The sequence below is a fragment of the Acomys minous genome (genome assembly GCF_964271855.1).
Source record: "Acomys minous genome assembly, chromosome: 11".
In the NCBI taxonomy this organism is placed as follows: domain Eukaryota; kingdom Metazoa; phylum Chordata; class Mammalia; order Rodentia; family Muridae; genus Acomys; species Acomys minous.
Window position 1 is genome coordinate 103,501,621 of NC_140492.1, and position 27,657 is coordinate 103,529,277.

At 46.9% G+C, this 27,657-nt stretch overlaps 1 protein-coding gene across 1 annotated transcript in view; it reads right to left on the reverse strand.

Moving 5' to 3' along the window:
* SERINC5 (serine incorporator 5) overlaps positions 1-27,122 on the reverse strand; it is a 98,181-nt gene extending 71,059 nt beyond the window's left edge. Inside the window, exon 1 of the mRNA XM_084801811.1 lies at positions 26,917-27,122. Coding sequence (XP_084657937.1) covers positions 26,917-26,943 — 27 coding nt within the window. The 5' untranslated portion in view covers positions 26,944-27,122. The remainder of the gene's footprint in view (positions 1-26,916) is intronic.
* Positions 27,123-27,657: the final 535 nt, after the last annotated feature.

Consider the following 27,657-nt stretch of genomic DNA (forward strand, 5'->3'; position numbering starts at 1 on the left):
GTGATCCTGATGGTGGGGAATTATGCTTCTGTCACAGGACAGACTTACTGACAGACGGATTGCCCCAGTAACTATTGCTACAGTATATGCTGTGACTGTGTGTGCACAGGACCATCTCTCAGGTCTCTATCAGAATCGACTGCAGGCCTGTGCCAGTTACAACCAAATATCTATGAACATTTAACCTGTCACCACTCAGAGACGGGTCAACCATCTCAGAAAGCCCAGCTGCCAGTCCCCAGAGCACAGTCCCCAGCTAGGTGACTGCCAGCTTCCCCATACTGAAGCCTAGCATTATTTACAAATAATAAGTGGTAGCCTGGCAGTTAAGAGTGCTTACTGCTCCTGCAGAGCGCCTGAGTTTGGTTCCCAACACTCACATCAGAAGGCTCATAAGCACCTCTAACTCCAGCCTCGGGAGATCCGACACCTCTGGCCTTCGTGGGCACCTATAACATCCTAGTTAAGTTTTGTATTGCTGGGTTAAAACACCACAAACAAAAGCACCTCGGGGGAGGAGGGTTTATTTATCTCACAACTCTCTGGTCACTTCCTCACTAAAGGAAGTCAGGACAGGAGGAACTCACAGCAAAAGCCTGGAGGCAGGAACTAAAGCCGAGACCAGGAATGAACACAGCTTAGCATCATGACTTACTCAGACAACCCAAGACCACTGCCCCTGGGTAGCACTTTCCGCAGTGGGCGGGGCCGTCCCAATCCACCACTCTGAGAAAATGACTCAAAGACCTGCCTACAGGCCAATCTGAAGAGAAGATTCCCTTTTCCAAGATGTCTGTGTCAAGTTGACAAAACCCAACTACCACATGCAAACACATGCAAACACACACATACACACACACACACACACACACACACACACACACACACACACCACTAACAATAATAAAAACTGGGGTGCGGTGGTGCATGCCTTTAATCTTAGCACTTGGAAGGGAAAGGCAGACAGATCTCTGTGACTTTGAGGCTAGCCACATCTAAACAGCAAGTGTGAAGGCTACATAGTAAGACCTTCTCTTAAACAAACAAAAAAAATGCAACAACAATATTTTTAAAGTAAGAGAGCTGAGTGATCAGAAATAAATCTAATCGTTTGCAGCCAGTTAATCTTGGCCATACAATGAAATGAGGGAAAGGAAATTCATTTCAACCCATGGGACTAGACCTGAGTATCTAACACAGAATGAAGTTGAACACTTTCTTTCTAAACCAGTTTTTTGTTGTTTTTTTGTTTGTTTTTGTTTTTGTTTTTGAGACAGGGTTTCTCTGTGTAGCTTGGACACATTCTTAACTGTACAAAAGTTCACTCTAAGACACGTAAGATCTAAAATGGTGTTAGTATTAAGAAAATGCAAGACTTAACCTGGGGTGTTATTTGGGTTTTTAATCTTTCATCTAAAGGATTTTAGATAAGAAATCTACAATACAAGCAAAAACAGGAAAAACAGAGATTTTACGTACACTTCACCAAAATTAGTAACTTTTCTGTTGCAAGCAATAGCATCAAAAGACAGCTCATAGAAATCACAAAAAGCACTGTGAGTTCAAGGCCAGCCTGGTCTACAAAGTGAGTCCAGGACAGCTAGGATACACAGAGAAACTCTGTCTCGAAAAACCAAAAGAAAGAAAGAAAGAAAGAGAGAGAGAGAGAGAGAGAAAGAAAGAAAGAAAGAAAGAAAGAAAGAAAGAAAGAATCATCCACCTCAGGAGGGATACACCTGGAATCCAATGAGCTCATGAAAAGACACTATCCTAGCCATTAGTGCTGTGCGGGGAGTGACAGTGACAGGCTACTGACACACAGGTTGTGGATGAATTCACAGGCTTAGAGCAAAAGCTGCAGCTGGAGTGTTCTGGGGGAGGGATGGCTTTGCTGGGAGACGGGGAAAGCTCTTCACAGTGGCTAAAAGGGTAGGTCTTATGGGCCCAACACCTGTGTAGGACTCATATTGGGATGGCTAGGGAGGGCTAGGAAGACATCTAATCTTAAAACGGCCGTCAGCCTGTTTTAGGGCAAAAGCAGCTGAAATATAAGATCCCCAGTGTGGCTCTCCATTCTTAGGACTGGCTCTCTGTGCAATGTAGCACAGTATCCAACTCCTGATGGTCTGAGCATGCTCATGACAGACGGGATCTCTGCAGTGTTGTCTAAGCAGTCTGCAGCCAGGCTTGCTTACAGTCAGCTCTTCAGGTCCCGCCTAGTGATTGCTCTGAGCTGATGGCAGGGAACAGGCAACCAGGGAAGCGGTCACTACAGCAAAGACCACAGAGGAATGCTGCTTAGCAGCTTCATCTCATGGCTTGCTCAGGGCACCCAGGACTACCTGCCCACCCAGCGGCTGGGCTAAGACAGATAACAGCCCCACTTTGCAGCTGGGAAACCGTGTCATTCACCTTTGTTAGCTCCCTGGGCCAATGATTATTTGCACCTGCTAGGAGATGAAGTAAGAGAGCGAAAGAGAAAACTAAGAAAGAAAAAGGGGAGGATCAGAGAGTAGAGCCTCCAGGCGTCCCACAAAAGACCAACCCAGGGTCTGCAAGATGGCCTTCCAGCTCTGGCAACAGCGCCCTCGCCAACTCGGTGCCTCCTGCTTCCGCTTCTGCCTCAGCGCCTCCCTCTCCTGAGTCTTTGTCCCTCGGTTTCAATTCTTTACTCTGGGAAGAACCTGGAGACCTGGGCAGCCAGTCCCTGGCACCAACATTTCTGGTACCCATACCTCTGTTTTGTTTTTTGTTTTTTTGGGGGGGCGGGGTTTAAGACAGGGTTTCTCTGTGTAGCCCTGGCTGTCCTGGACTCACTTTGTAGACCAGGCTGGCCTCAAACTCACAGCAATCCTCCTGCCTCTGCCTCCCGAGTGCTGGGATTAAAGGCGTGCGCCACCACGCCCGGCTCACACCCCTGTTTTAAGAACAGCCATTTTAAGGTAAAAGCAGCCTTGTTAGGAGGTTGGACTAACCCAGCACAGCCCTCATCCCAGAGTGGGGTTTATAGTTAGGAAAAAGCAAAGCCTAAATGAGTGAGACATCAGAACCAGTCCACACCACTAGGATGCGCTATCTATTTAATGGCACACAGTAAGAACATGGAGACATTAGAGCCCTGGGACACTGCGGGTAAGACATGAAAAGCAGCAGTCTCTGGCCAGCTTGATGGCTCCCAAAGGGTTAAATTGGATGACTCCTAAATACAGACTTGAAAGAAATAAACACACATGCATATAAAAGCTTGTAGGAAAAAATATTAAAAACTAGACTTGTAATCTATGTAACACACGCTGGTGTCAAATTTGAGATTATCTTCCTGCTACGTAGATAGAAAGTTCCAGGCCAGCCTGGGCTACAGAATAAAAACCTATCTCAAACAATAACAGTGGAAATAATCAGAAAAACAAAAAACGGTTGGTGAAATGATCACCAACTGATAGATATATGGACAAACATGGTATTTGTCATAGAAAGCAATGAGCTGCCAGAAGGGAGGTGGTGGTGCACGTCTTTAATCTGAGCACTCAGGAGGCAGAGGCAGGGGGATCACTGTGAGTTTGGGGCCAGCCTGGTCTACAGAGTTAGTTCCAGGACAGCCAAGGCTACACAGAGAAACCTTGTCTCAAAAAAAAAAAAAAAAAAAAGGAATGAGCTAATGCAGACAACATACCCAAACCCTGAAAACACACGTGGGAGAGGACAGTTACACAGGCCATGTGTGACATGGTTCCCTTCACACAGAAGGTGCAGAGAACAGGCAAAGCTATAGGACAGCAGGTGGCTTAGTAATTGCCGGGACTCTGACTGAGTGTGGAGGGAAACTGGCATTAACTGGCAATAGCCAAGATGACACAAGTTCAGAGTGTGGTAATGACTGCCCAGCTTCGAGTGCACACTGGACACTGAACACACACTTTACATGGATGAGCTACAGGATCCATAAACTCCATCTCAATATAACTTTTTAAAAAGGGTGCTTTTTAAATTGATTTTATTTTTATTCTATGCGCAAATATGATGGGGCACAGTACATATGCAGAGGTAAAGGGACACTTGGAAGCCAGAGAAAGTCAGAACACAGAGATGGAATTAGAGACGGTTCTGAGCTGCCTAACTGGGTAGTGGGAACCAAGCTGAACTCTGGTCCTCTGGAAGACCAGAAGCTCTTAGCCACTGAACCAATTCTCCAGCCACCTCCCTCGCAGTATTTTTAAAAACTAAAGCCTAGTCTATTATCATCCTCGTAGGATAAAAAATTCTTCTACATTTTCAAATAATAAATAATGATTGTTTTCAAACACACTGGGTTTGGAACCAGCAAGATGACTCAGCAGTGAAAAGGATGTGCTTTGCAAGCCTGATGGCCTGCCTTCTGAGTCCCCAAAACCCACAGTGGAAGGTGAGTACCAACTCCAAAAAGCTGCTCTCTGGCTTGCACATGTGCACTATGTCACACGCACCCCTGCATGCTAACGTGCACAGGATTCAACACTGCATACACACACACTAAGAACAACAGCACAATATAATACAATACAATAAGAAACGCCCCATAAGTTATTTGGCTGGATGCTCCTCTGCCAGCGTGCAGACGTCAGGCAGTCATCCAGCCCCACTTTAAGAGCACACAGGGTTTCTGAACACCTGTTGGTTGAAGCAGGAACAAATTGCCCCCAAAGGCAAACCGCGGCACCTTGGGGCTGAAAGTGCTTCGTGTTCCTGAAGTTGTAAGCCTGCTGTAAAACGCTTTATAAAGTTTGCATGAAGTGTTTTATGGATCTTTCAACATTTAGTTTTCTTTAAAGCGCACATTTGAAATGGCTCAATCTTAGCGCTGGAGCTCCCAGCTCTGTTTTCCCTTCTTCACTGAAACAGCCCTGGGAATGATGCTTGCTAATAACACACAGGCCAGCTGGAGTGGAGACCAAGAGGTTTGACAGCTTAGCGATGATCTTAACACCCACTGCTATGGGTGGTACACTCCTTTTCTGCAGTGCTAGTTACACCTCAGTACTTCAGAAAAAACTCCATCTACATATGTAAATTGTGGGCATGAAGATAAAAATAAGTAACACCACACAGTCATACCAGATGTGCAACCAGACATTGTTTCCATCCTAACCAAAAGTGGCCTAAGTCTGTTACGGCCACACCCACTTTCTAAATGCTTCATGCACCACCACCTCCTACACCCCCTCGCCTCTCCAAAAGCAGGGATATCAACATCACTATCAAAATCGAAGCAATCCTGGGAAATGCAATTATATAAGATGCCAAATTTTACACATTTGGTTTTGCTGAATTAAGCACTGAAATTTTATAAAGCGACCAACATGTACTCAAGATGGACCGGAACAAAGTAGCAAAGTGTCGAGTGAAACCCTAGTGTGCACACAAGACCCCCTCCGCTCCAGCCTCCCGTCCTGGTCGCTGCTGCCAGGCAACTCCCAGCAATGTTCGTGGCTGCACAAGCATGGATCTACACATAGAAATGCACATGAAAAGCACACACATGGAGTCAGCATGTTCTGTTCTTCAACTCCCTTCCGCAAAAAGAGGGGGTGAGGAGATCTTATTTAACACTCTATCTTCTCCATCTCTTCCTCTCTGCATACCCAAATTCACCTCATTTTTATTTATTTATTTATTTATTTTTGCTGTGGGAAAACACGGAGTGCACTGCCTTAGGCACATGTATGCATGCAGTTCATCAGCATTAAGGACATTCATGTGCTCTGAACAGAGCTGTGGGATGCACACGCAGCCCTAAACTCTACGCTTACTTAACACAGGCTCCTCCTTGTAGGCTCAATTTTCTTAACAATTACATTTTATTATAAACTTACTAACAGACCGTACCTCACTTACAACCTGACTAACCCAAACAATAGGATAAAGAACACAATAATGAAACCTTAAGGATATCAGTTCCGAGGACTGATTCTCCTGCTGTGTTGCCTTGGGCTGTACTGGGTCACCATCTGGCTATACAGCCCTGGCTAGCTGGAGCTTACTTGGTATAACTAGGCTGCCTTAACTTGCGGAAATCCTCCTGTTTCTGCCTCTCTCTCTCCCAAATCCTGGGATTACTGGACTAAACCTCTGTACCTGCCTCAGAATACACATATTTTTTCATCAGGGGCTCTAGATTTTATATGCAAGTTTCTAATTTTCATTGTCCCAAAGACTGGGGGGGGGGGGGGGAATTAAAAGGGCAGGGGAACAAAAGATCCCTGAGTAGAAGAGAAAGGCCTCTTCCCACTTAGGAACATGCTCCAGCCACTCATGAAGAAGTATACGAGGAGAAGCGGCATGCTTTTCCAGCAGTCCACTTTCTGCCACGTCGCCCCTGCGGGATCCGGACGGTTTGAGCCAGGTCCACCGGACCACTTGTCTGCAAAGACCTTCCCCGTGTTGCAGCCTTCACCCTGCCCTCCACTCCACCATAAGGAAATAATTTACTGCCTCCTGCTTTTCAAAGCCTCCAGCCAGAAGCTGCTGCTGGGCAAAATAATTTGCATAAAGCTCCTCATTGGCTACTCGATGCTGTTCAAGTGGCCTAATTTCCCTTACTCAGCAACCTGCAACTTTCCCAAAGCACATCTCAGGGTATGAAAGTATTTTTAAAGACTGTTTTCTGTTAAGTCTTGTGATCCACATGCAGGGCAGACTTTTCTGGAACAGTAACAACAAAATAAGCAACTGCTTAAGAGTTTAAGAGACAAAAAAAGACAAAAAAAAAAAAACTTAAACCGAATGTATTACAGGAAAATACAGCATGGAAAAAAAAAAGCCAATTTGATGTTTAAACCACAAGATTATGTTTAAATTTTGTAGCCATGAGCTTTGCTGATTGCTTTGAATAAAGCCCAATACCCAGCTACCAACTCTCAAGATGTCCCGTGTCTTCCTTATGCAGGACACTGGTGCACTGCAGGGGTGGGGGGAGACGGGCAGAGCGAGACAGCTGTCCTTGCAGCAAACAAGAGGCCTCGTGACCTTAGTTACTGGCCATCTCTCTGGCTCCAGAAGACCTTGTGGCCTCCCAGATTCTGTCTCCCACCAACAGTGACAACGCAGCACCTGGAGGCTAGGGCGGCACTCCCAGCAGGAACCTGGGCAGCCTACAGAGAAGCCTCTCAGCCACAGCACAAGTCCCTTTGCCAGTGTCCCGACTTCGTCTGTGGGTCAGGTGGACAGTGAACCCGTTCATACAGCTATACAGACTAAAACGGCCACACTGGGAGTTCTCATGACTTAGGAGGTAGAGACTATGAAGAAAGATTCCTGGAAAGAAGTTGTGTTTACAAAGACTGTTTACAACTGCAGTGGCCTGGAGAGCCTGGAATGTTCCAGGTCCAGAGGCCAATTACTTCATCTCAGTAGTTTTAGCTCCAAAGAGCCATTGCTCAGCCACCTGTGTCAGAGCATCCGGTGAGTAATAGATAACAATCTATCAACTGTGTTCATTTAGCAGACCACTAACTTCCACCAGCCCGAAAGCTAAAAATGTCATCAGATAGCACCTGAGGCCTAAGGAAAAGCTCCCGTCACCTTCTGTGACCACTTTCTTAATTTATGGCTTTTCTTTGTTCTGTAAAACTACGAAACTGTTTCCATGTTGCAACATGGAACTGGGATGTCTGAGTCACTGTTCTATTGCTGTGAGGAGACACTATCAGCAAGGCACCTACCTTTTAAAGGAAGCGTTTAATTGGGGGCTTGCTTACATTTCCAGAGGATTACTCTATGGTGATCCTGGCAAGGAACTTGGCGGCAGACAGACTAGCACGGCACTGAAGCAGCAGTTGCGAGCTCACACCATTTTCTCATTGTAGGCAGGGAGGGAAAGGCGGTATTGACATGAGCCTTTGAAACCACAAAGCCCACCACAGTGACACGCCTCCTCCAACAAGGCCACACCTCCTAATCCTTCCCAAACAGTTCCCCTAACTAGGGCCAAGCTTTCAAATGTATGAATCTATGGGGGACATTCTCATCCAAACCACCCCATGGTATCCCACTTAAATCTGTGTTCCCAGGCCATGGTCACTCAGAATGACTCCAGAATAAGCATTTCTTTTTTGTTGTTGTTGTTTTACTTTGGTGGTTTTTTGTTTTGTTTTGTTTTGTTTTGTTTTGTTTTGTTTTTGAGACAGGGTATCTCTGTGTAGTCTTGACTGCCCTAGACTCTTTATAGATCACGCTGGACTTGAACTCACAGAGATCCACCTGCCTCTGCCTCCCAGAGTGCTGGGATTAAAGGCGTGTGCTACCACCATCAGGCAATAAACTATCTCTTATTCTCTTTAAGATGAAAGCTGTATTCTACACTGATCAAGACCACAACCACCTACCATACTGCCCCTATGACTCGATTACACAACAAAGACTGTGTCCTTCTTTAGGGAACAGCAAAGTTTTTCAGTCCTGGGCAGCCACGGAGGACTGAGCCTAAGGGCACTGGCAAGGAGAAAAGGCTGACTCCAGACTGAAAGATCCTCCCTCTGGAGCTGTTTGCTGAGCACAGTAAAAGCAAGCAGCACACAAATGGGTCAGAGGGCCAGATCCTTCCAGCACCAACTTTCTGGGAGTAGCTCCAAGGAGCCTGCTGGACCAGCACCAGACCTCACAGCTGAACACCAGTGTGACTCAGAGCATCCTTCTTTAAAAAGCTGAACATTCAGGGCTTCTTGGCTATTCCAGGCCTCACACCTCAACAGGAGCCTGACTGGGCCATCCTCCTTGAAGAGAACCTGCACGTCCAGAGCGGCGAGGCTATTCACCCTATACTTACTTTGAGAGCTCACACGTTCCAACAGGGTTCACATGTTAGGGATTATCAGAGCTCAACAGGAAGGGCGGATTTCTCTGTGAAAAGCCAGAGACCTGGACCCAGCTGGACAATGATACTCAAGAGCACACAATGGGAATGGTGTTGAGTCACACCAGGGCAGACCCGGCACCAGCGTCCATCCAATTGCAGACTCCCCCCTCCGCCAACTCCACACAAGCCAAGGTTATAACGTCCAGCACCTACTTCTATGAGCACACCAAGTCTTTTTCAAACTGAGGTGACACATTTTTCATGGTCTTACGTATTCTTAGCAACCTTAGATTTGTAAAATCTACTATTTTCACCATATTCCTTTAAAAAAATGAGTATATTGTTTTATGTATAGATTACTTTATATATAAATGTATTTTTGCCTGGCTGTATGTCTGCACACCACTGCATACCTGGTGCACGCAGACACCAGAAGAGGGTGTCAGACCCGCTGGGACTGAGGTTGCACATGACTGCGAGCCACCATATTGGTCTTGGGTATTGAAACCAGGTCCTGTGGGAAAGCAGACAATTCTCTTAACCGCTCAGCCATCTCTTCAACCTCAAGCATCCTTTTTTAAAAAATGTATTAGTGACAAAGTGTTAAATGTTAGGCCCCATGTAAATTTTGCCCATGAGACCTGTGGTTTTTCTTGCACAGTTGTGCATGCATACTCTGAGTGCACAGTGCACAATGCACATTGTTTGCTGTAGCACCACTATTTCCAGGGCTCTAAATCTAGAATAAGAGATACTACTTATGACCTTTTTAAATACACCATCTAAAAGAAAATAGTGAAATAGATGTTTATTTATTGAAAGCTAACATATGATAAGGTTTTGTGTGTGTGTGGTATGTTTGATGGTGCATATGCATGTGTGTGGAACCTCAAAGTCATTTTTCACTTCATTCATCAAGGCAGGATCACTCAATTGAACCCAGAGCACCCTGATTGGCTAGTCTCATTAGCCAGCTTCCCTGGGTATCTCCTGTCTCTACCTTCCAAGCTGGGGCTACAGATGGCTACCACGCCTGTCCAACTTTTCACATGGGTTCTGGGAATCAGAACTTTAATCCTCGTGTTTGTACGGCAAGTATTTTCTCCCCTGGACCATCTCCCTTTCCTAAAGGTTTGCTTTTTAAGGATTCTTACAATATGCGAAAATATTCAATCTTATGAGATTATAAGAAAAACACAGAGTACCATCCAAGTTATTGTAACCCTGGAATGACATACAAGTACTAACAAGGCTTGCTCTTCCTAGGCCTAAATGTGGTTCCCCATCTCTCTTCGCCCTGGGTGTCTTGATGCCACCGGTCACTGTGCTGAAACGGATGAAGCAGAGTCTGGAACTGGTGGATCCTACAGAATTCTGGTCTTTTAGATCAGTGGGCAATGACTGCCCTTCCGCAAGAGGGGCCAGAAGGAGGACTGGAGGAGTTCAGGCACCTGTACTCCACAACTAAAAGTGATTTTTTTCTTTTTTATAATCTTATTATCTAAATATTTATACCAACCATATATTTTTAAAGCATACATTTCTGAGGTTTTGTTGGTGTGCTGCTTTGGGAAGGGAGCATATTTGTGTGTGTGTGTGTGTGTGTGTGTGTGTGTGTGTGTGTGTGTGTGTATCTACCACGAATGGGTATGTGGGCATCCTTGGAATACAGAAAAGGGTATCAACTACCCTGGATCTGTAGTTACAAGTAGTTGCCAGCCACCTGGCATTGGGTAGTGGGATCAAACTCAGGTGTCTGGAAGAACAGCAAGTACTCTTAAGCCCTGAGCCATCTCTCAAGTCATTTGAGTACTGTCTTAAAATTAATTTCATTGTAATATTGTTTTATCACTTTAAGAGTCAGGCAGGCACGGCTAACATGTAGCTCAGTAGCAGAGGGCTTGCTTAGCATGATGCCAAGCCCTGGACGTTGGTAGTCATACCAGTATGGAAAAAATGTCCCTCAGATACGCACTTACTTAGAGGCTGTTTTTACTAAAAGTCACTGACCCCTCCTCACTTAGGCCTGCAGATGCCCAAAGGGTGACTGAAAACAGGATTCAGACCTACCTGCCACTGCTACCTTAAACTCTGCACAGAGTCTGGAGGTAAACATGTGACTCTCCTCCCCCTTCAAGACTAAAGCATGACTAAGATAGTCTCAGGATCTGCAGGGGCATCACAGACAAGAGACTGCTAACTGCCCACTTTACAGTGCCCTGTCCCAGACTGGCAGGGTCTGCCTGCATGCCGTCACCTGGGGTTTCAGGAGCACCAGTCTGACAGATGAGCATCCAGTGACAGGAACTGAAATTACCCGTAGGCTGCAGCCAGACCATGCTCAGCTGATAATCAAGCAGGCTGTGCTGTTCCTCCCTGGCTCTTTAGTTTCTTCCCTACAGGACCTCAGAGCTCTTTATTAGAGCCTCAAAGGAGGAAGGATACAGGCTTCCTTCCCAGTGTGGCTTTCCCCCTTTACCACTGTTTGGCTGGCTTTGTTTTGGGGTGAGCGGCTGAACTTGGTCTAGTGGTGATAATGTACATTGTCAGCCAGAGACGAGCAGTGATACCAGACTAAAGGGAGGCTAAACTGCAGGAGCCTGGGGATGTGACACTTTGGCACCTGTGTTCCAGCTGCCTGGGAAAGAGCTGTCTTGTTCCTCCTGACCGTCTTACTCAGGGTGTTTGCAGGAATAAACCCAAAATTTCAAGAAAGCAATTTTTTAAATCTGTATTTAGGGTGCTGGAGAGATGGTTCAGTGGTTAAGAGCACAGACTGCTCTTCCAGAGGACCTGGGTTCAACTTCCAGCAACCACATGGCAGCTCACAACTGTCTAACTCCAAGGCCTGACATCCAGACATACATGCACACAAAACACCAATACACGTAAAAAATAAATATATTATATAAAATCTGTATTTTGGTCCAACTAAAGAGAACAGGCTTCAGTCGAGCCCAATCAACACTACCTAAAGCACACTGTCACTATGAGCTCCTTGTGGGCTTTTCAAGTGACTGCTAGGCAGCTGCATGCTCAGTGAGCAGCAGGTTACACAGTCCTTAGACTTATCAACAAGCTTCCAACGTCCACCCTGGGGTTGGGAAGGGAGAAAAACTCTCCACCCTAGGGCCCTCCTGACCCCATAAATGGTCCACTATCCACACTTGATAGCATGCTCCATTTTCTTTCAATAAATGTTCATTCCTGCCACTGTCCGTGTATTGCTTGGATTCTTTCCTGTGGTAGCACAGGAACAAGGGACCCGGTGGCCCTGTCCATCTGCTGCCGAGGCGAGGCGTCCAGGCCTCCAGGGACATTCCAGCACGCTGACTGCCCCACCTGCCTGCAAGCCTTCCCATCTCAACAGTGAAATTCTTCACGGGGCTGCATACTGTGGCTCTTAGGAAACATCGAAACTATAAGACAGTGGGAAATACCCAAGCAACTGCCTCCTTAAAAAAGAAGACAAGAAGGGGATGGCAAGATGGCGCATCAGGCAAAGCAACTGCTACCATTCCTGCGTTCAATCCTTGGAATCCACACAGTGAAAGGGGAGAAACAAAGTAAGCAGGTTGTTCTCTGAATCACACACAGACACACACACACACGCATAAAAAGAATACACACACATATAGAATAATTCCATAAGCATCGTGCAATTAAATTAAAAATCAGTAGCAAAATTGCCCCTTGGAAAGTCCCCAAATACCCAGAAGTCAAAAACACATTCCCAATAATAAAAAATAAAAATAAAAATGTTTAAGAAAGAAACAAATAAAAACACTCTCTAAATAACCACCAGATCAAAGAAGAAATTATGAGAAAATTTAGAAAAATACTTTGAGCTGAATGATAATGAAAATACAAAACATCAAATGTATGGACTACAATGCTACAGTTTTAAACGCTTATTTGAGAAAATGAAGGTCTAAACATCTGCCTTACAAAGTCAGTCAAGGGGCAAATTAAACTGAAAGTGAGAAAAAGACATAACTAACAAAGCAGAAGTTGGTACACTAGAACATGACCAACTGCAGCAGATGTGGTGCACACCTGTAACCCCGGCTCTTGGCAGCCTAGGTTACACAGCAGAGCCTTATCTCAAAATTGAGAGAAAAAATGGGAAATGAAGTCTGGCCATAAAAGCAAAAAAGCCTTATCTGCTGCAAGAGTACCGAACTGAGCCAGGCAGGTGATCCAGTGACCCTAAGCCTGGGTGGCAGCGGCAGGAGGATGCCTCAAACAAACGGGGCAGCTCAACAAGGAAAGGGGCATGCGCAAAGACTGACCTGAGTTGGAAGGAGAGAACCAACTCCTATGGGCTGTCTCCTGAGCCACACACGAGCCTTCATACAGGTGCCCCCACACGTATGAATAAATAAATGTTAAAAGGAATGAAACTCTTTAATTTTGAAGCTTTAATGAGTTTGGGTTATCTTATCTATAAATTTGTTAATTTTATGTTTCATGCCAGCTTGAGATATATATAGCAAAAAAAAAAAAAAAAAGAGTCTGTCTCAAATAAACAAGGATAAAGAATGTAGCTCAATGGTAGAAGATGCACAGCGCTGGGTTTCCACCCTAGATAGATTTGTCAGCAGAGAAGAGACAGAAATGAGTAGTATCAAGAACGATAAAGGAACCCCAGGCAGTGGTGGCGCACACCTTTAATCTCAGCGCTTGGAAGACAGAGGCAGGCGGATCTCTGAGTTCGAGGCCAGCCTGGTCTACAAAGCGAGCCTAGGACAGCCAGGGCTACACACAGACACCCTGTTTCAAAAAACAAAACAAACAAAAATGATAAAGAAGACATCACTGTTTATACATATCAAGCAAGCTGACATTTAGAACCATAAACTAATTGAAGAGATTCTCTCCTTTAAAGAAAAAAAAATGGTTAGTCTTTGTGCGTACATGCACACACTCGCACACATGCAGGTGGCTGTCGAGATCAGAACGGAGCATCTGATGATGTCCCTGGAGCTGGAGCTGGAGCCACGCTCGGGACATTGGGCGAGCGCTCTGTACCACAGACCACCTCTGCAGCCCCTAGAGGAGATGTTTCCAAAGAACTTGCACTTCCTGCTGGGTTGAGAAACCAGGCAGGAGATGACACTTCGGCAGAAGGGCTGAGCTACTGGCAGTGCGGGCAAATATTCAGGAAGAAGGCAGGAGGAAAGTCAGCAGGCTTTGTTCTCAGCAACGGAGAAACATGCTGCCTTTGCCTGCACTTCCTTCATGCCTTCACCCCAGGCCCTCAGGACCTGCCTGCTGCAGGTGCCACCTCCCCCGCGGCCGAGCCATCGCCAGCAGCAGCACAGCCTGCGCCAGTGGCCTCCGCATCCAGTTCGGTTTCCTAGTGCTCAAGAATCTGTCAAACTGCATTTCCCAATACTCTGCCATCAGAACCTTGACAATGCATATGTAGACAGTGACAAATATCAACTTCCCCTTGTGGTCTCTTCTACAGCAAGGTCCTGGGGCGGGCAGGCCCAGGGCTCTAAACTGACATACTGTGTGCATTTATTGTTAGTGAATTCTAGCATGGTAAAAAGACAGCATGTACTTTTTCTGGCATGGTGGGCTCAGAACACTAAGGCAATAGTCTTGCAAACCTGAGGGCAACCTGGGCTACAGAGTGAGTTCTGGGCCAGGCTGGACTGTTTTTCTAGATATTTGGGGCAGGGGGTGAGTAGTAGATAAGTATATAAAATAAATTTGATCATGCAAAGTGTAAAATCCAATTGAAGCTCCCCAGCTTTACAATGGCTATTGTAACTGTACAGAAGCCCAGGGCATGTGCAGACTGTTACGCGCATGGGAGTGGGGGAGCAGTGTGCATGTGGAGCGGACTCAGGTCACCTGGCTTGGCTGCAAGCACCTTCACCAGCTGAGCCATCTCATCAGCACTTGCTTTTATTTATTTATTTTTTCTGCTTTTGGTTTTTTTTGTTTGGTTGGTTGGTTGGTCGGTTTGGTTTTTGTTGTTTTGGTTTTTTTTTTTTTCAAGACAGGGTTTCTCTATATAGCCTTGACTGTCCTGGACTCTCTCTGGCTGGCCTGGAACTCATAGAGCCTGCCTTTGGCTCCCAAGTGCTGGGATTAAAGGCATGTGCCACCACCATCTGCCTGGCTTGCTTTGGGTTTTTGGATAAAAGATTCTTGTGCAGAAGAGACTTGATACCCTATGAGCATATACAGGGGGAAGAAGTCCCCCTCAGTCACAGTCATAGGGGAGGGGAGTAAGGGGAAAATGGGAGGGAGGGAGGAATGGGAGGATACAAGGGATGGGATAACCATTGAGATGTAATATGAATAAATTAATAAAATAAAATTTAAAAAGATTCTTGTGCAAGGCTTCTTTTTTTTTGCTTTTTGGTTTTTGGAGACAGGGTTTCTCTGCGTAGCCTTGACTATCCTGGACTCTCTTTGAGGGTGGCCTGAAGCTCAGAGTTCAGCCTGCCTCAGCTTCCCGGGTCCTGGGACTGAAGGCGTCCACCACCACACCTGGCTAAGTTTGGACCTTCTGATTGGAGTCACGCTCAGAGTATGTAGACATAGCTGTGTGGACAACTGCAGCGCTACATGGAATACCTCCAGCCCACACACACGTGGACCTACACACTCAGCATACTCCTGTTAGTAGACGCTCTACTCAGAAGGGGAGCACCCCACACACACACACAACTGCATTCCTCAATGAACTGGGAAGAAAGCCACTTGGGGGCAGGGATATTACCCTTTTTTTAAGAAAGTAAGCCTGACGCACACATGTGGGTAAGTGACAGCCCTTCGTCTGTATTACCCTGGACACCCGGTGAAGAGAGATCAGCACACAGACTGCCCTAAGGGTTCTGTCGGCTCTAAAGCTAAAACAATAGCCAGCGAATCAACCGTGCTCCAGAGTCCCTAGGCATGACACTAGCAAAGCAGACACAGGTCCTATGTCAGGGACGTTTTCATTGACTATGGTTACAAAGCACTGCTGCTGTTTCTGAGCACACCACTGCAGACCAGGGCATGAACAAAAGCCCGAATTCCTCCTTGGTTCCTATGAACCAAGATCAGAGAGAAGCAAAGGAGCCAGCCGTCCATTAAAGTACTGACAGAGTCCAAGAACAAAGGGCTGGGGGCAAGATTCCACCTAGACTTCACAAGCTTTGTCTCAAAACGCAATTAGCCAAGTCTGTGCAAATGTTGTGTAAACAGAAGTTTGATTTTTCCTTCCACTCATCTTCTCCTAACGAAGGCTTGCGGTTGGATGTGAGCTCGTCCTACTTTTCTTTTGACTAGACTGTTTGTGAGGAGCGGAGAATGGTATCTAAATACTTCATACTGTGATTTCAAACCCACAGCGCCTCAAAACCTACTCTCTGATCCAGCTAAGTTTTTCCACAGCAGCTGTTTTCCGAACACTTCAGCAACTTTTATCTCACGAAAGGCCGAGAGCAAACGCCTCCTTGCCTTAAACTCCAGACAGATGGTTTACATAAGCAAACTGAACCACTGTTTGAATTTCTTATACATACTACTGACTCACAGGTTATACTGTAAAAAAATCTTTTTAAATTATCGTTAATAAGAAATAAAATCATCACTAATATACAAACTAGAAGATATAGGAAACATTTTAAAAGACTCTTTTACTAGACCAGTGGGTCACTCTTGACTACTTAGGAAGTCTAGTATTTGAAGACAATCACAGTGGTTTGGTTTGGTAATTTGACTAATTCTGCTCTCAATATTCGATCCTAACAGTAACCTCAACTGACAAAACATCAATGCGAAATGAAAGCTCACTAGCAAAGCTTCCTGCCTTGGGGTGACAAGAGGGCGCATGAGTTTTAGTCACTAGGTGAGTGGGACATCCCTTCTCAGCCCCTGGGACAAGATCCAGGGTACAGGAGCATGGCTTTAGGCCGGTTTTAACACCTCTTCAAAATGCTGTAAACAGCTTGGTCCAGAAGGAAAAGCTATAAAAGCAACTGCATGGAAGGCTGTTTCCACAGGCCCAGCAGCTTGTGTAAGAACCCTTCTCAGCTGAGAGTAGGGCTGCAAACCTGCAACTCCAGGATTTGAGTAGCTCAAGCAAGGAGACCGCATACAGTGAGTTCAGGACAGTCTAGGCTAAAAGTACACAGTTCTAGCCGGCCGTGGTAGCGCACACCTTTGATCCCAAGCACTTGGGAGGCAGTGGATCTCTGTGAGTTCAAGGCCAGCCTGGTAACACAGTGAGTCCAGGACATCCAAGGCTACATAGAGAAACCATGTTTGGAAAAACAAAACAAAGCAACAACAACAACAACAACAACAAAGGCCTAGTTCCAGGGCAGCCGTGGCTAGGGATAAGAACCTGTCAGGGAGAAGTGGGGAAAATGACTACCATCTCAGCACTAAAAAGCTGAGCCAGGAGGATTGCCACAACTTCATTACCAATGTGGCCCAACTGCAAGTAACACACTGTCTTAGTCACTGTTCTCTTGCTGTGTGAGGGGACATCACAACCAAGGCAACTCACATGAAAGAAGCGTTTAACTGGGGGATAGCATGCAGTTTTAGAGGCTTAGTGCATTACCATGGGGCAAGGAGTGTGACGGCACTGGAGCAGCAGCTGAGAGCTACATCCTGGTCCATAGGCTAGGGTGACACTGGGCCTGGCTTGGACTTCTGAAACTTCAAAGCCCAACCCCAGTGACATACTTCCTCCAACAAGGCCACACCTCCTAATTTTTCTAATCTTCTCAAATAACGCCACTCCCTAGTGAGTAAGCATTCAAACAGATGAGCCTGGCAGGGGGTGGGGTGGAGGGGCAGGGGGGGGATTCTTACTCAAACCACCACCATGGGCCAACCAGGGCTATCTAGTGAAGGGCGTGTGTGTGTGTGTGTGTGTGTGTGTGTGTGTGTGTGTGTGTGTGTGTGTGTGTATGAAAATGTATCAACTGGACTTGCATGGCTCAGAAATACAAGTAGCCATGCCATCCTAATCACTGCCTTGCCATCGCTGATGTTTTTAAGGGTGATTTTACTAAAACATTTGAGCAACTACTGAGTAAAGCTGATGAGACTCACAGTCTACAATTGCCAGATATGGTGGGAAATGTACTGGCAATATTTACACAGAAACATAGGTCAGGGAGAAGAAAGAGGGCAGGGGTGTGACCTTATCTCTTTAGCTCAGAGATGAGTCAGAACCTCATCTCCATTTCCTCAAAATAGTGGCTTCCCCAGCCTCCCAGCACACGTGGCCTCCCAGCATGCGTGGCACTCTGCACTGCCACAAAGACCAGCCCAGAGACATCTGTCACCTAGCCGGGTTGGCTATCTTGACTCTCAAGGGGAAAACTGTGAGGGAGCCATCTTCATGCAGCTAAGCGGCTCTCCCAACAACCTTCACTGCACAAAGAGAAGGCAGGCAGAGGCTGGAATGTGGGGGAGCCCTGCTAAGATACTGCCTGGCGCCATCCCAGGACCAGCTCCCTGGGAGCTCTCTCAGCAGGATACCTGCCTGACAGCAGGGCTCAGACCCTATCCAGGCATCCACTGTGTTCTGTCTGCATTTTATACGCTAAACATATGTGAATAACTAGAAAACTAAAAGTGCCCCATACTAGTGATAAGTACAGGACTCAAGTTTAATATAGCCTCAACAAAACTAGGCACAATAAAACAGGAGAGAAGCCAGAACAGTGACTCGGTTCATTATATGTAGTATATATAATCACATATATTTTATATGATCATATACAATAAATAAAAAGCTTTTCCTCAGCAAAAAGACTGGACATGACTGAAATGACCCAGTTTCACAGCAAAATTCACATATATTAAACAAAAGTGACTGGATATATTAAATATCAAAACATATTCCTCTCTGGGTAATGGTAAGTGATGGTTCTTTCACAATATTTCACAATACTGTCACATAATTCAAAAGAGTATCAGTCTTGGAAAGAATAAATCTGTGCCTGGACCCCTTCCTTGGGTGGAGCATCTTTACGATGAGAACCCAGGCTTTGTAACAGAAAGCCCTTGTCAGGGCTCTCAGCTTAGTCATGGTGCACGCTCTGCACACAAGATGCAGCGCACTGCACTAGCCACGACACACTTCTAGTGCACTGGATAACCGATGGCAGGTGAGAGAGACGGATCTAAGCACCAGTCTGCAAGAACCCTACATATGAAGCCTACACTGAGAAAGGATGTATTCAGCTGCGTGTGTCCTGAAAGCAGAGAGATTTAGGTTTTCCAGAAAAGAGTAGAGGGTACTCTCATGGTGTCAATATTTTCGTGTAATCTATATTTTTTATTTGTGTGTATGTCGCTCTGCACACGCATGTGCATGCATGTATGTATGTATATGTGCGTGCATGAGTACCTGGGACGGGAGGGGTGGGGGGAGGGGGAGGGAGGGAGAGAGAGAGAGAGAGAAAGAACAGCCATCAAAAAGTAAGTCTTCATGGGCTGTCTTTATGAGTTGAAAGCTACAATCCAAAGGTAGCTCCATCCCTTGCCACAAAGGCTGGTTAATACCTATAGCACATCTCCCACATGGGTTCCACTTACCTGAATCTCAGGGTGCCAGAGAAGCTAGCTACCCATCAGCACACCAGGAAGAAATAACAAAAACTCACCCTCAGCTCTTATGACTTTATCCAAACGCCAATACTAGGAAACTGGGCCTGAATTCAACATGGCTTGCTGCAGCAGCAGCAGACCACATACAAACAAGCTTTCTGTGTGGAAAAGCTGAGGGCTGACAAAAGAACCCAGTGTCTACTGTAGCTCATATTCCCTTTCTTAGAACATTTGCTAAGGGATTTGCCCTTGTAAAGCGCCTCCTGTCCCCTGGGAATACACAAGTACAGGAGACCTCCTTCTCAGTTTCTGCAGCTGCAGGTTAAATCAACTAAGAACCAAAAACACCTGTGGCCAGGTGGAGTTGGGCATGTCTATACCCCAAGCACTGAGGAGGCTGAGGCAGGCAGACGAGTAGTTTAAGGCCAGCTTAGTCTACACTGAGATCCTGTCTCAAAAGCCTCAAGAGTCAGGGATATAGCTTGGCAGCATGGGCAAAGTCCTGCATCAGTCAGCCTTCAAAATCTCAATTGCTGGGCAGTGGTGGCACACACCTTTAACACCAGCACTCAGGAGGCAGAGGCAGGCAGATCTCTGTGAGTTCGAGGCCAGCCTGGTCTACAGAGCTAGTTCCAGGACAGCTAGAGCTATACAGAGAAACCCTGTCTTGAAAACAAACAACAAAACAACAGAAACAGAACCTGTTGACCCCTCTCTCCAGCCCCTAGTGGCTTTTCTCCTTATTGTTCCCCTAAACCATACAGTGTAACAATAACATAGTCTTAGTGTGAGTCATCCAGAGATAATTAAATGCACATGGAAGGATGTGCAAAGATCACATGGAAAGGCTGCTGCACTGAGAATGACAACGGTGAGCTGAAGGCATGGCGTTAAAAGCATTTATTTACCAGACCAGATATGCAAAAGGTTAAAAGAAAATTTATAAAAGCCAGGTAGAGGGGTAAGCATCTTTCATCTCAGTACTCAGAATGCAGAGGCAGGAAGATCTCTAAGGTCAAGGCCAGCCTGGTCTACAGAATGAGTTCTAAGACAGCCAGGACTACACAGAGAAATCCTGTCTCAAAAAATTAAAAAAAAAAAAAAAAAAAAAAAAGTAAAATTTATCAGAGCTAACAGACAGACACTAACACTCAAGCATGTGCATGTGTGCACACATGCAACAATAAATAAATAAATAAACATATAACCAATTAAATAAATAAATACATAAAAGAAAAATATGGCCAGAAGATGGCTCAGTGCTTGCCACCCAAGCCTGGCAACCTGAGTTCAATATTCCAATCCAAAATAACGGTGAAAGCTGAGCGTCTGCTCCACGAAACTTTTCAGCATTTTACATGTATCACTGTGGCAGCCATGCCCCCGACACACATCATACATGAATAATAGTTAAAAACATATTCTAAAACATTTTGCAATAAGAGACAGTGATGTAGCAAGCAAATTCTCAGAGGGAGAGAGTGAGTCATGCCCTGAGGGGGATGGGCATTCTGGCATTCTGTTTTGGGGAGTCCTGTGTTCGTATTTCATGCTCCATTTGTGTGGGGACTTGGGAGCGCATTTCACCACCTTGTTAAGTAGTGAATGCTGGAGCCCCATCTGCACTTCTTGAGACTGGGCACTTGGATTAGGCTCTAACTGTTCGCATCAGACATCACCTGTCACTAGGATCAGGAGTCAGAGTCTACAGGTTAAAGCGTGAGGATTTCTTCTTTTGGTGTCCACAAACAGAACTTCTTCATGAGGAATGAGCATCTACAGATTTTAGGATAGAACGAACCGATCCTCCGTGGTGCTACGAGGCTGGGACACTGGGGCAGTGGTGGCTTTCCCACAGATGGAAAGCAAACTCTATTATGATAAAGTAACATGACAAGGGCTCCAGCTCCGTGGGAGGACAGAACCTCCTTTGACCAGAGCCAGCCAGCAGGCAGAGCGGACTCAGACACATTACAACAGCCAACCTTTCACAACTGTTCACTCCCGAAACTGCATTTGGGCCACTAGTCCCCACCCCCATCCTCCCCGTTTCTACTCCTCTCTCTGAGAAGCCAACTCTTCAGGCGGCCCACATCTGTAATTCCAACACTTGGGGGGCTGAGGCAGGAGTGCATCCTGGGCCAGCCAGAGCTACACAGCCAGGCCCCATAAGTGAGCAGCAGTTCCTTGCACAAAATGGAAGGTTTTTTTCTTTTTCTTTCTTTCTTTCTTTTTTGTGGTTTGTTTGTTTGTATAGCCTTGGCGGTCCTGGATTCACTTTGTAGACCAGGCTGGCCTCCAACTCAGAGATCTGTCTGCCTCTGCCTCCCTGAGCACTGGAATTACAGGCATGCCCATTGCGCCTGGCTTGTTTGTGTAACAATTGTAGAAGTAAAGGCTTTTGATAATTAACATAATAGACATCAGAGGTGGCCTTTAGTTAGGGAAAACCTAAATGATCAAGAAATATGATCTTGGGTGGGTGTGGTGGCGCACGCCTTTAACCCCAACTTAGGAGGCAGAGGCAGGTGGATCTCAGTGAGTTCAAGATCAACCTGGTCTACAGAGCAAGTTCCAGGATAGCCAGGGCTACGTAGAGAAAACCTGTCTCAAAAAAAAAAAAAACTGGGGAAAAAAAAGAGAAATATGATCTTGCCAGTCATGGTGACATAAGCCTTTAATCCCAGTACTCCGAAGAAAGAGCCAAACTCCTTGAGTCTGAGGCTCAGGTCAGTCAGAATTACACAGTAATATAGATAACGTCTCAAACAAACTAACAACCCATAAACCAGGCGCTGTGCCACACACCTGCAATCTCATCACCCTAGAAATAGAGGCAGAAAGCTCAGAAGCTCGGGGACACCCTCCAGTTGGAAGCCAGTGAGGGTGACGTTAGACCCTGTCTCAAGAGAAAAGGAGGAAGGAGGGAAGGAAGGAAGGAAGGAGGGAGGGAAGGGAGAGAAAGAGGGAGGGATGGGTAGGGGTGTATGGGCCTGGCTGTAAACATCTGGGCACCTCTGCCCTTGCGTGAACCAGCTGCAGAAATGGACTGAGTCTTCACTTTGTTGGCGGCGATCACAGACTGACCTTTCCACGAAGCCCTAATAACGTAGTTGTCTTGGTTGCCTGAGCTCATCCAGAAGTGAGCCAAGCTCTCCTTACTGAAAGATGCTCACATCTGCACCAGTGAACTTTTCACACAATACACAGGCCATGCCATCAAGACAGCAAAGAGCTGCAGCTTCCCAGAGCTTCAGGAAAAGCTGCAAGACCAGCAAAGTCTGTGTACTTGGCAGAAACGAAAGTCTGTAATGCGAGTGTTTGGGACCAGGTATGAGGGAAGAAACTAAACCTCACTCACCCTTTCCTATGGCAGCCAACAATATCTACCAAAACAGCCTAATTGCTGTGGGCTCAAAACCATCTAGCATTCATTTCAATGTAGCCACACGTCTGCTCTGTGCTAATAAGGAACAACCGTCAAGCAGAGACATCAGCCACTAAGCCTGGGCGACCAGTAGCCAAAGGGCTGGAGGCATCTGTCTATTGATCATTATTTTTGCACTTCCGTTGCGTCACCTGTGAAAAATGGGGCTGCTGTCCAGAGTGATGATCAATTTATTGTTGGTTTTTTTGTTTGTTTGTTTTGGGGGTTTTGTTGTTGTTGTTGTTGTTGTTGTTTGTTTTTCGAGACAGAGTTTCTCTGTGCAGCCTTGGCTGTCCTGGACTTGCTTTATAGACCAGACTGGCCTCCAACTCACAGTGATCCTCCTGCCTCTGCCTCCCAAGTGCTGGGAGTAAAGGCGTGCGTCACCACACCCGGCTAATGATCGATTTATAAAACCAGACAGCATGCTGGGCACTGAAATAAATTTCGGTTATCATCACCACCATCATCATCATCATCACTGCCACCGCAATCATCATGAATGCTTACACTTGCCTGCAGGAAACATGGACGACTCTTACTCTCAAATTGTCTTGGAAAGACTGTCTAGATTTCTTTTTTAAGTATGCATCTCATGTCACCTCTAACAGTGTCACAGCTCTCTGACACCCTCATTCTCAACCAGTCCCTGTGTCAGAAGAGCAAAGAAGCGCTCTGCTTACCCTGTCCCTTAGAGTCCTGTGTCACCGGTCTCTAACCTAGCAGGCGCTGTGTGGCCTCTCCCCTAGCATCTCTGCTTCCACTGGCACCTACTAGCAACAGCCAAGCAAATCTGAGTCTCAGAGTTGATAGAGCAACCATAAAAAAGATGACTGGCAGGCTGGCCTGGTGTGGGCAGGAAATGACAAGTAAAAGTGTGGAGCTGGGTGTGGTGGCACCTGGCTGGAATCTCAGAACTCAGGAGGCTGAGGCAGGAGGATCATCTTGATTTCAAGAGCAGCCTAAAGCTACAAACTCAGTTCCCAGGCAGTGTGCACTACAAAGCAAGATCTCATTTCAAGGAAACGGAAAGAGATGTGTGTGTGTGCTCACAGCAAATCCTGTCATTTTCATCTCTGATGTCATATGCAATCCTCACAATCACCTAATTATCACCACACCAACTCTACGGATAAAGAAAACTGAAGACAGAAGTGACTTTTTCAGAAGCGTACCAGCTCACCTGAATCCAAAATTTTTGCCTGTAATCTTAACCTTCTTTTGATTTAAATATCAACTCAAATCCCAGAACTCTGAAATCTCACTGAACTTAATACCAGGCATCTCAGTGTCACAAAGCCAAAAGAAAACTGTTGGTTTCCTTGTCAAATGTTCACCTCCTATTTCACCTCATTACACAGCACTACCCACACATGCACACAAAAACCAAGTCCTAGGCCAGGCATGGTGGCGCACCCCTTTAATCTCAGCACTGGGAGGCAGAGGCAGGCGGATCTCCGAGTTCTAGGCCAGCCTGGTCTTCCCATCAAATTCCAGGAAAGCCAGGACTGAGACACATCCAGAAACCACTATGAGATTCATGGCTGGAGCAGGGCCCAGCGTGGTGCTTGTAGAGAAGTGGGGGAGGGGAAGGGCTGCAGAACTGCTAACATCTCTTCAAACTATGTTTTTGCTTATTTCATTCAAGACCCTCCAGAAAATTCATAAGTAACTATATGAATCAGTGAAACTCTAGATATTGGAAGTGATGCAGTTGTTCATTGCGAGCTCACCGTAACAGCTCCAATTTGGAGATTTTCTCATTAGCCATTCTGGAACCTGTGGGGTATGATGTTACCTCAAAGTGAGCTCACTCAGGAATGCACCCAGCTACACAAGTGATGACAGGTCTTTCCGAACTGAATATGCATAAGGCTCCTGAATAAAATGGCCTGCTCTCTAGTGGGGGCAGATGACAACCAAGTGCCCCCCCCTCCTTTCTTAACTCCTGATCTCTCCGGTCATGCCCACTGACTGTTACACTCACCGTGTGGTACTACAGGCTGACAATCTCCAATCATATCTGGCCCAGCGAGTTCTCTCCCCTGCTCTAAGACAGTCCAGCCCTGGTACTCTCTCCACTACATCTCAGTTCTAGAAGCATCTTCTTAAGACAAGTTTCTCCCAAGGCTGCTTTACTACCCAGCCTTGTCACAAGACTACCGGATTTATTGTTGTTGTTTACACGCTTACGGAATGCCCTTATACTAATAATGTACACACGCAGGTCCTGGCCAGCAGAGAAGCTGGGCTTCTTACAATATATCCTCCTCCTCCAAGCATTTAGCAGGTGCTTGTAAGACAATATGGATACAACTGGCAGACTTCGCTTCTGGTAATGGTGTGGTTTGACGGGTTCGTTTTGTACAGTGCTAGGGGCTGACCCCAGCCAAGTGCATGCCTGGCAAGCACTCTGACCTTTAGCTATAACCCCACACCCTCACGTAACTACACATCATGGTGTGCGTGGCTGCTCACTACACTGAAACCTACCACGCGAAGGCCTTCAGCAGCCCTGAGAAAGCAGAAGTTATTATCCTGTGGGGAACGGCCAGGACTTGGTTCTTTCCAACGTGCTAAGAGGGGGAATTTAGAAATAAGTCATAAATCCTGGTAAAATACCATTCATGCCAATAAATTTGTTTGTAAACCTCACTTAGGTACTAACGGTAATTTTCAGAGCCTGAAATCAGGCACCTGTCCTGAACCAGCTTCAAAGGGCTTCCAAGGGAACAGAAGGGCAGATGGCCCCAAATATATGCAATTACTATACAAGGAGGAGGGTGGGATTAAATTGAGAAATACAACAAAAGAACAAGAATAACGATTTGGAGGTGCTGTTTGATGATAAAGCCCTTGCCTGGCACACACAGGCACAAGACCCTATCAATGTTCCTTCCATTCCAGCACCGCATTAAAAAAAAAAAAAGAGAGAGAGAATTTGCAATATTTTGAAAATAATCTTTTCTGGCCCCTCTTGGTCTCAAAAGCCTGGATGGGGCATATTCCTTCACCTTTTCCTTTCCTAATACTGGAGGGCTGGGGTGTCATTTCACCTCAAATCAAAAAGCCTCAATTTCCTCATCTCTGAAAATGCCAGCTTGACTGAACCCCAAGCACAGTATTAGACCTCAGAAACCAAGATGACTCCACATGGCCACCTCAAAGAGGTGGATTATTGGCCACTAAAACCGGTGGGTCCAGAGACACAGCTTAACCCCTACAGCATTTACAGCTGGCCTCCATTGTCCTAACGCTCAAAGTAAACAAGACCGGTCGGGCACTCGAATGCCCACCCACCTCGATCAGATTCCAGTTTTTGTTTTTAATAACCCATTAAAACCGAACAAAAAGACAAAATCGGATGGCTTCCCCAAGTTCGCTGTTGTTTTTCTAACCCTGCGGGAAGAAGGGAAATTAGCATTAAAGGGCTAAAACCTAATAATTCTCTCCTGTTAGGAGACGGCTTTGGCTTGGATGTCGTGAATTTAACTGGCAAGATTACAAAACAGGTTCCACCAGGATGAGTTGCAAAGAAGGGAATGAAGGCTCGTACCCAATCAGGTTTGGGTAGGGTCTGGTCGGTAAACCCAGGAAGCAGAGCCAAGCCCTTCCCTGAGCCCAGACTTGTGCCCGGGAGTTTGCAAATCGGGTTTCCAGACGTTCTCGTGAGTACAGAGCCCACGTTCTAGACTTGGAGATGCCAAACGCGCCCTGCCCGGTCCGACAAGCTGTGTTCAGGGTATGAAAACAGAGATCTTGCCCAACGCCACGTTTTTCCTGGGTTCATCCCACACAGGCAGTGCAGTGGCAGGACAGCAGCAGAGCTCAGCGCCACTCGAGGTTCCCGCAGGAGGTGACACGTCCCGGGAACCGATGGGATCCTCAACTCCAGACCCCGCCCGCCCCGCCAGCCCGGAATCCTGGAGGCCGGACGCCGAGGTCACCGGGGTTGCCTCTCGGGCTTCCCCGCGTCCCTTCCCGCCCACGGGGTTTCCTAAACCCGAGCCCGGCGTGCGGCTCGCGGCCGCGTCCACCGTTCTGACAACCCGCGCGGCAGCCCGCCCGCCTCGCTCACCTGGCCAGCACAGCACCGGGCAGACATCGCCGCGGCCGACGACCTCGGGGACGCTGCCCGCTGGGCCCGCCACTCAGGCCCTCTCGACTCGGTCGGTCCGCGAGCGCGCGCCTGCGAAGATGGTCTCGTCTGCAAGCTGGGAGCCCAACAAGCCTCAGCTGAGAGCTGTGTACAGTGGCCTGAAAACAACCGCCGCCAAGCCCCGCCCCTCACCATAGGCCCCGCCCCGGGACCGCCCTTGCCTGTAGAGCCCGCCCATGTCCTAGGCCCCGCCCCCTGCGTCGGCCCCCATCTAGAGCCCCACCCCTTTCCCTGCTGCTCAGAGGGCTTCTTCCTCTCGGGCACTTCCGCCCGGGTTAAGCTGTAGGATTGCAGGTCTTTCGAGGCGCTGGGTTGTACCGACCCGCCGGGTTTTCGCGGCGCCCGGTTCCGGTGAACTAGAACCGTTTGCCTTCGCCCGGGGCCCTAGTGAAAGATTCCCTCTCGACCTGCCCCGCGCTGGTCCCACCACGAGGTCGCCTCGGTCCGCACTGGCATCTACCAGAAGTTCCGGAAGCCCCTTTGGCTTCCCATCGCCCTCACCTGCCAGGTCCACCCATCCTCACATTCCCAGACGCCTGGCTGGTGCACGTGCTGGTTCCGCGGAATGCTGGGGCCTCTGGTTAGAGCGCTGCCCCAGTAGTTGGGGTCCCTGTTTTCCTCTCACCTGACCCACTCTGAAAGGATTCTAACAATTGCTTG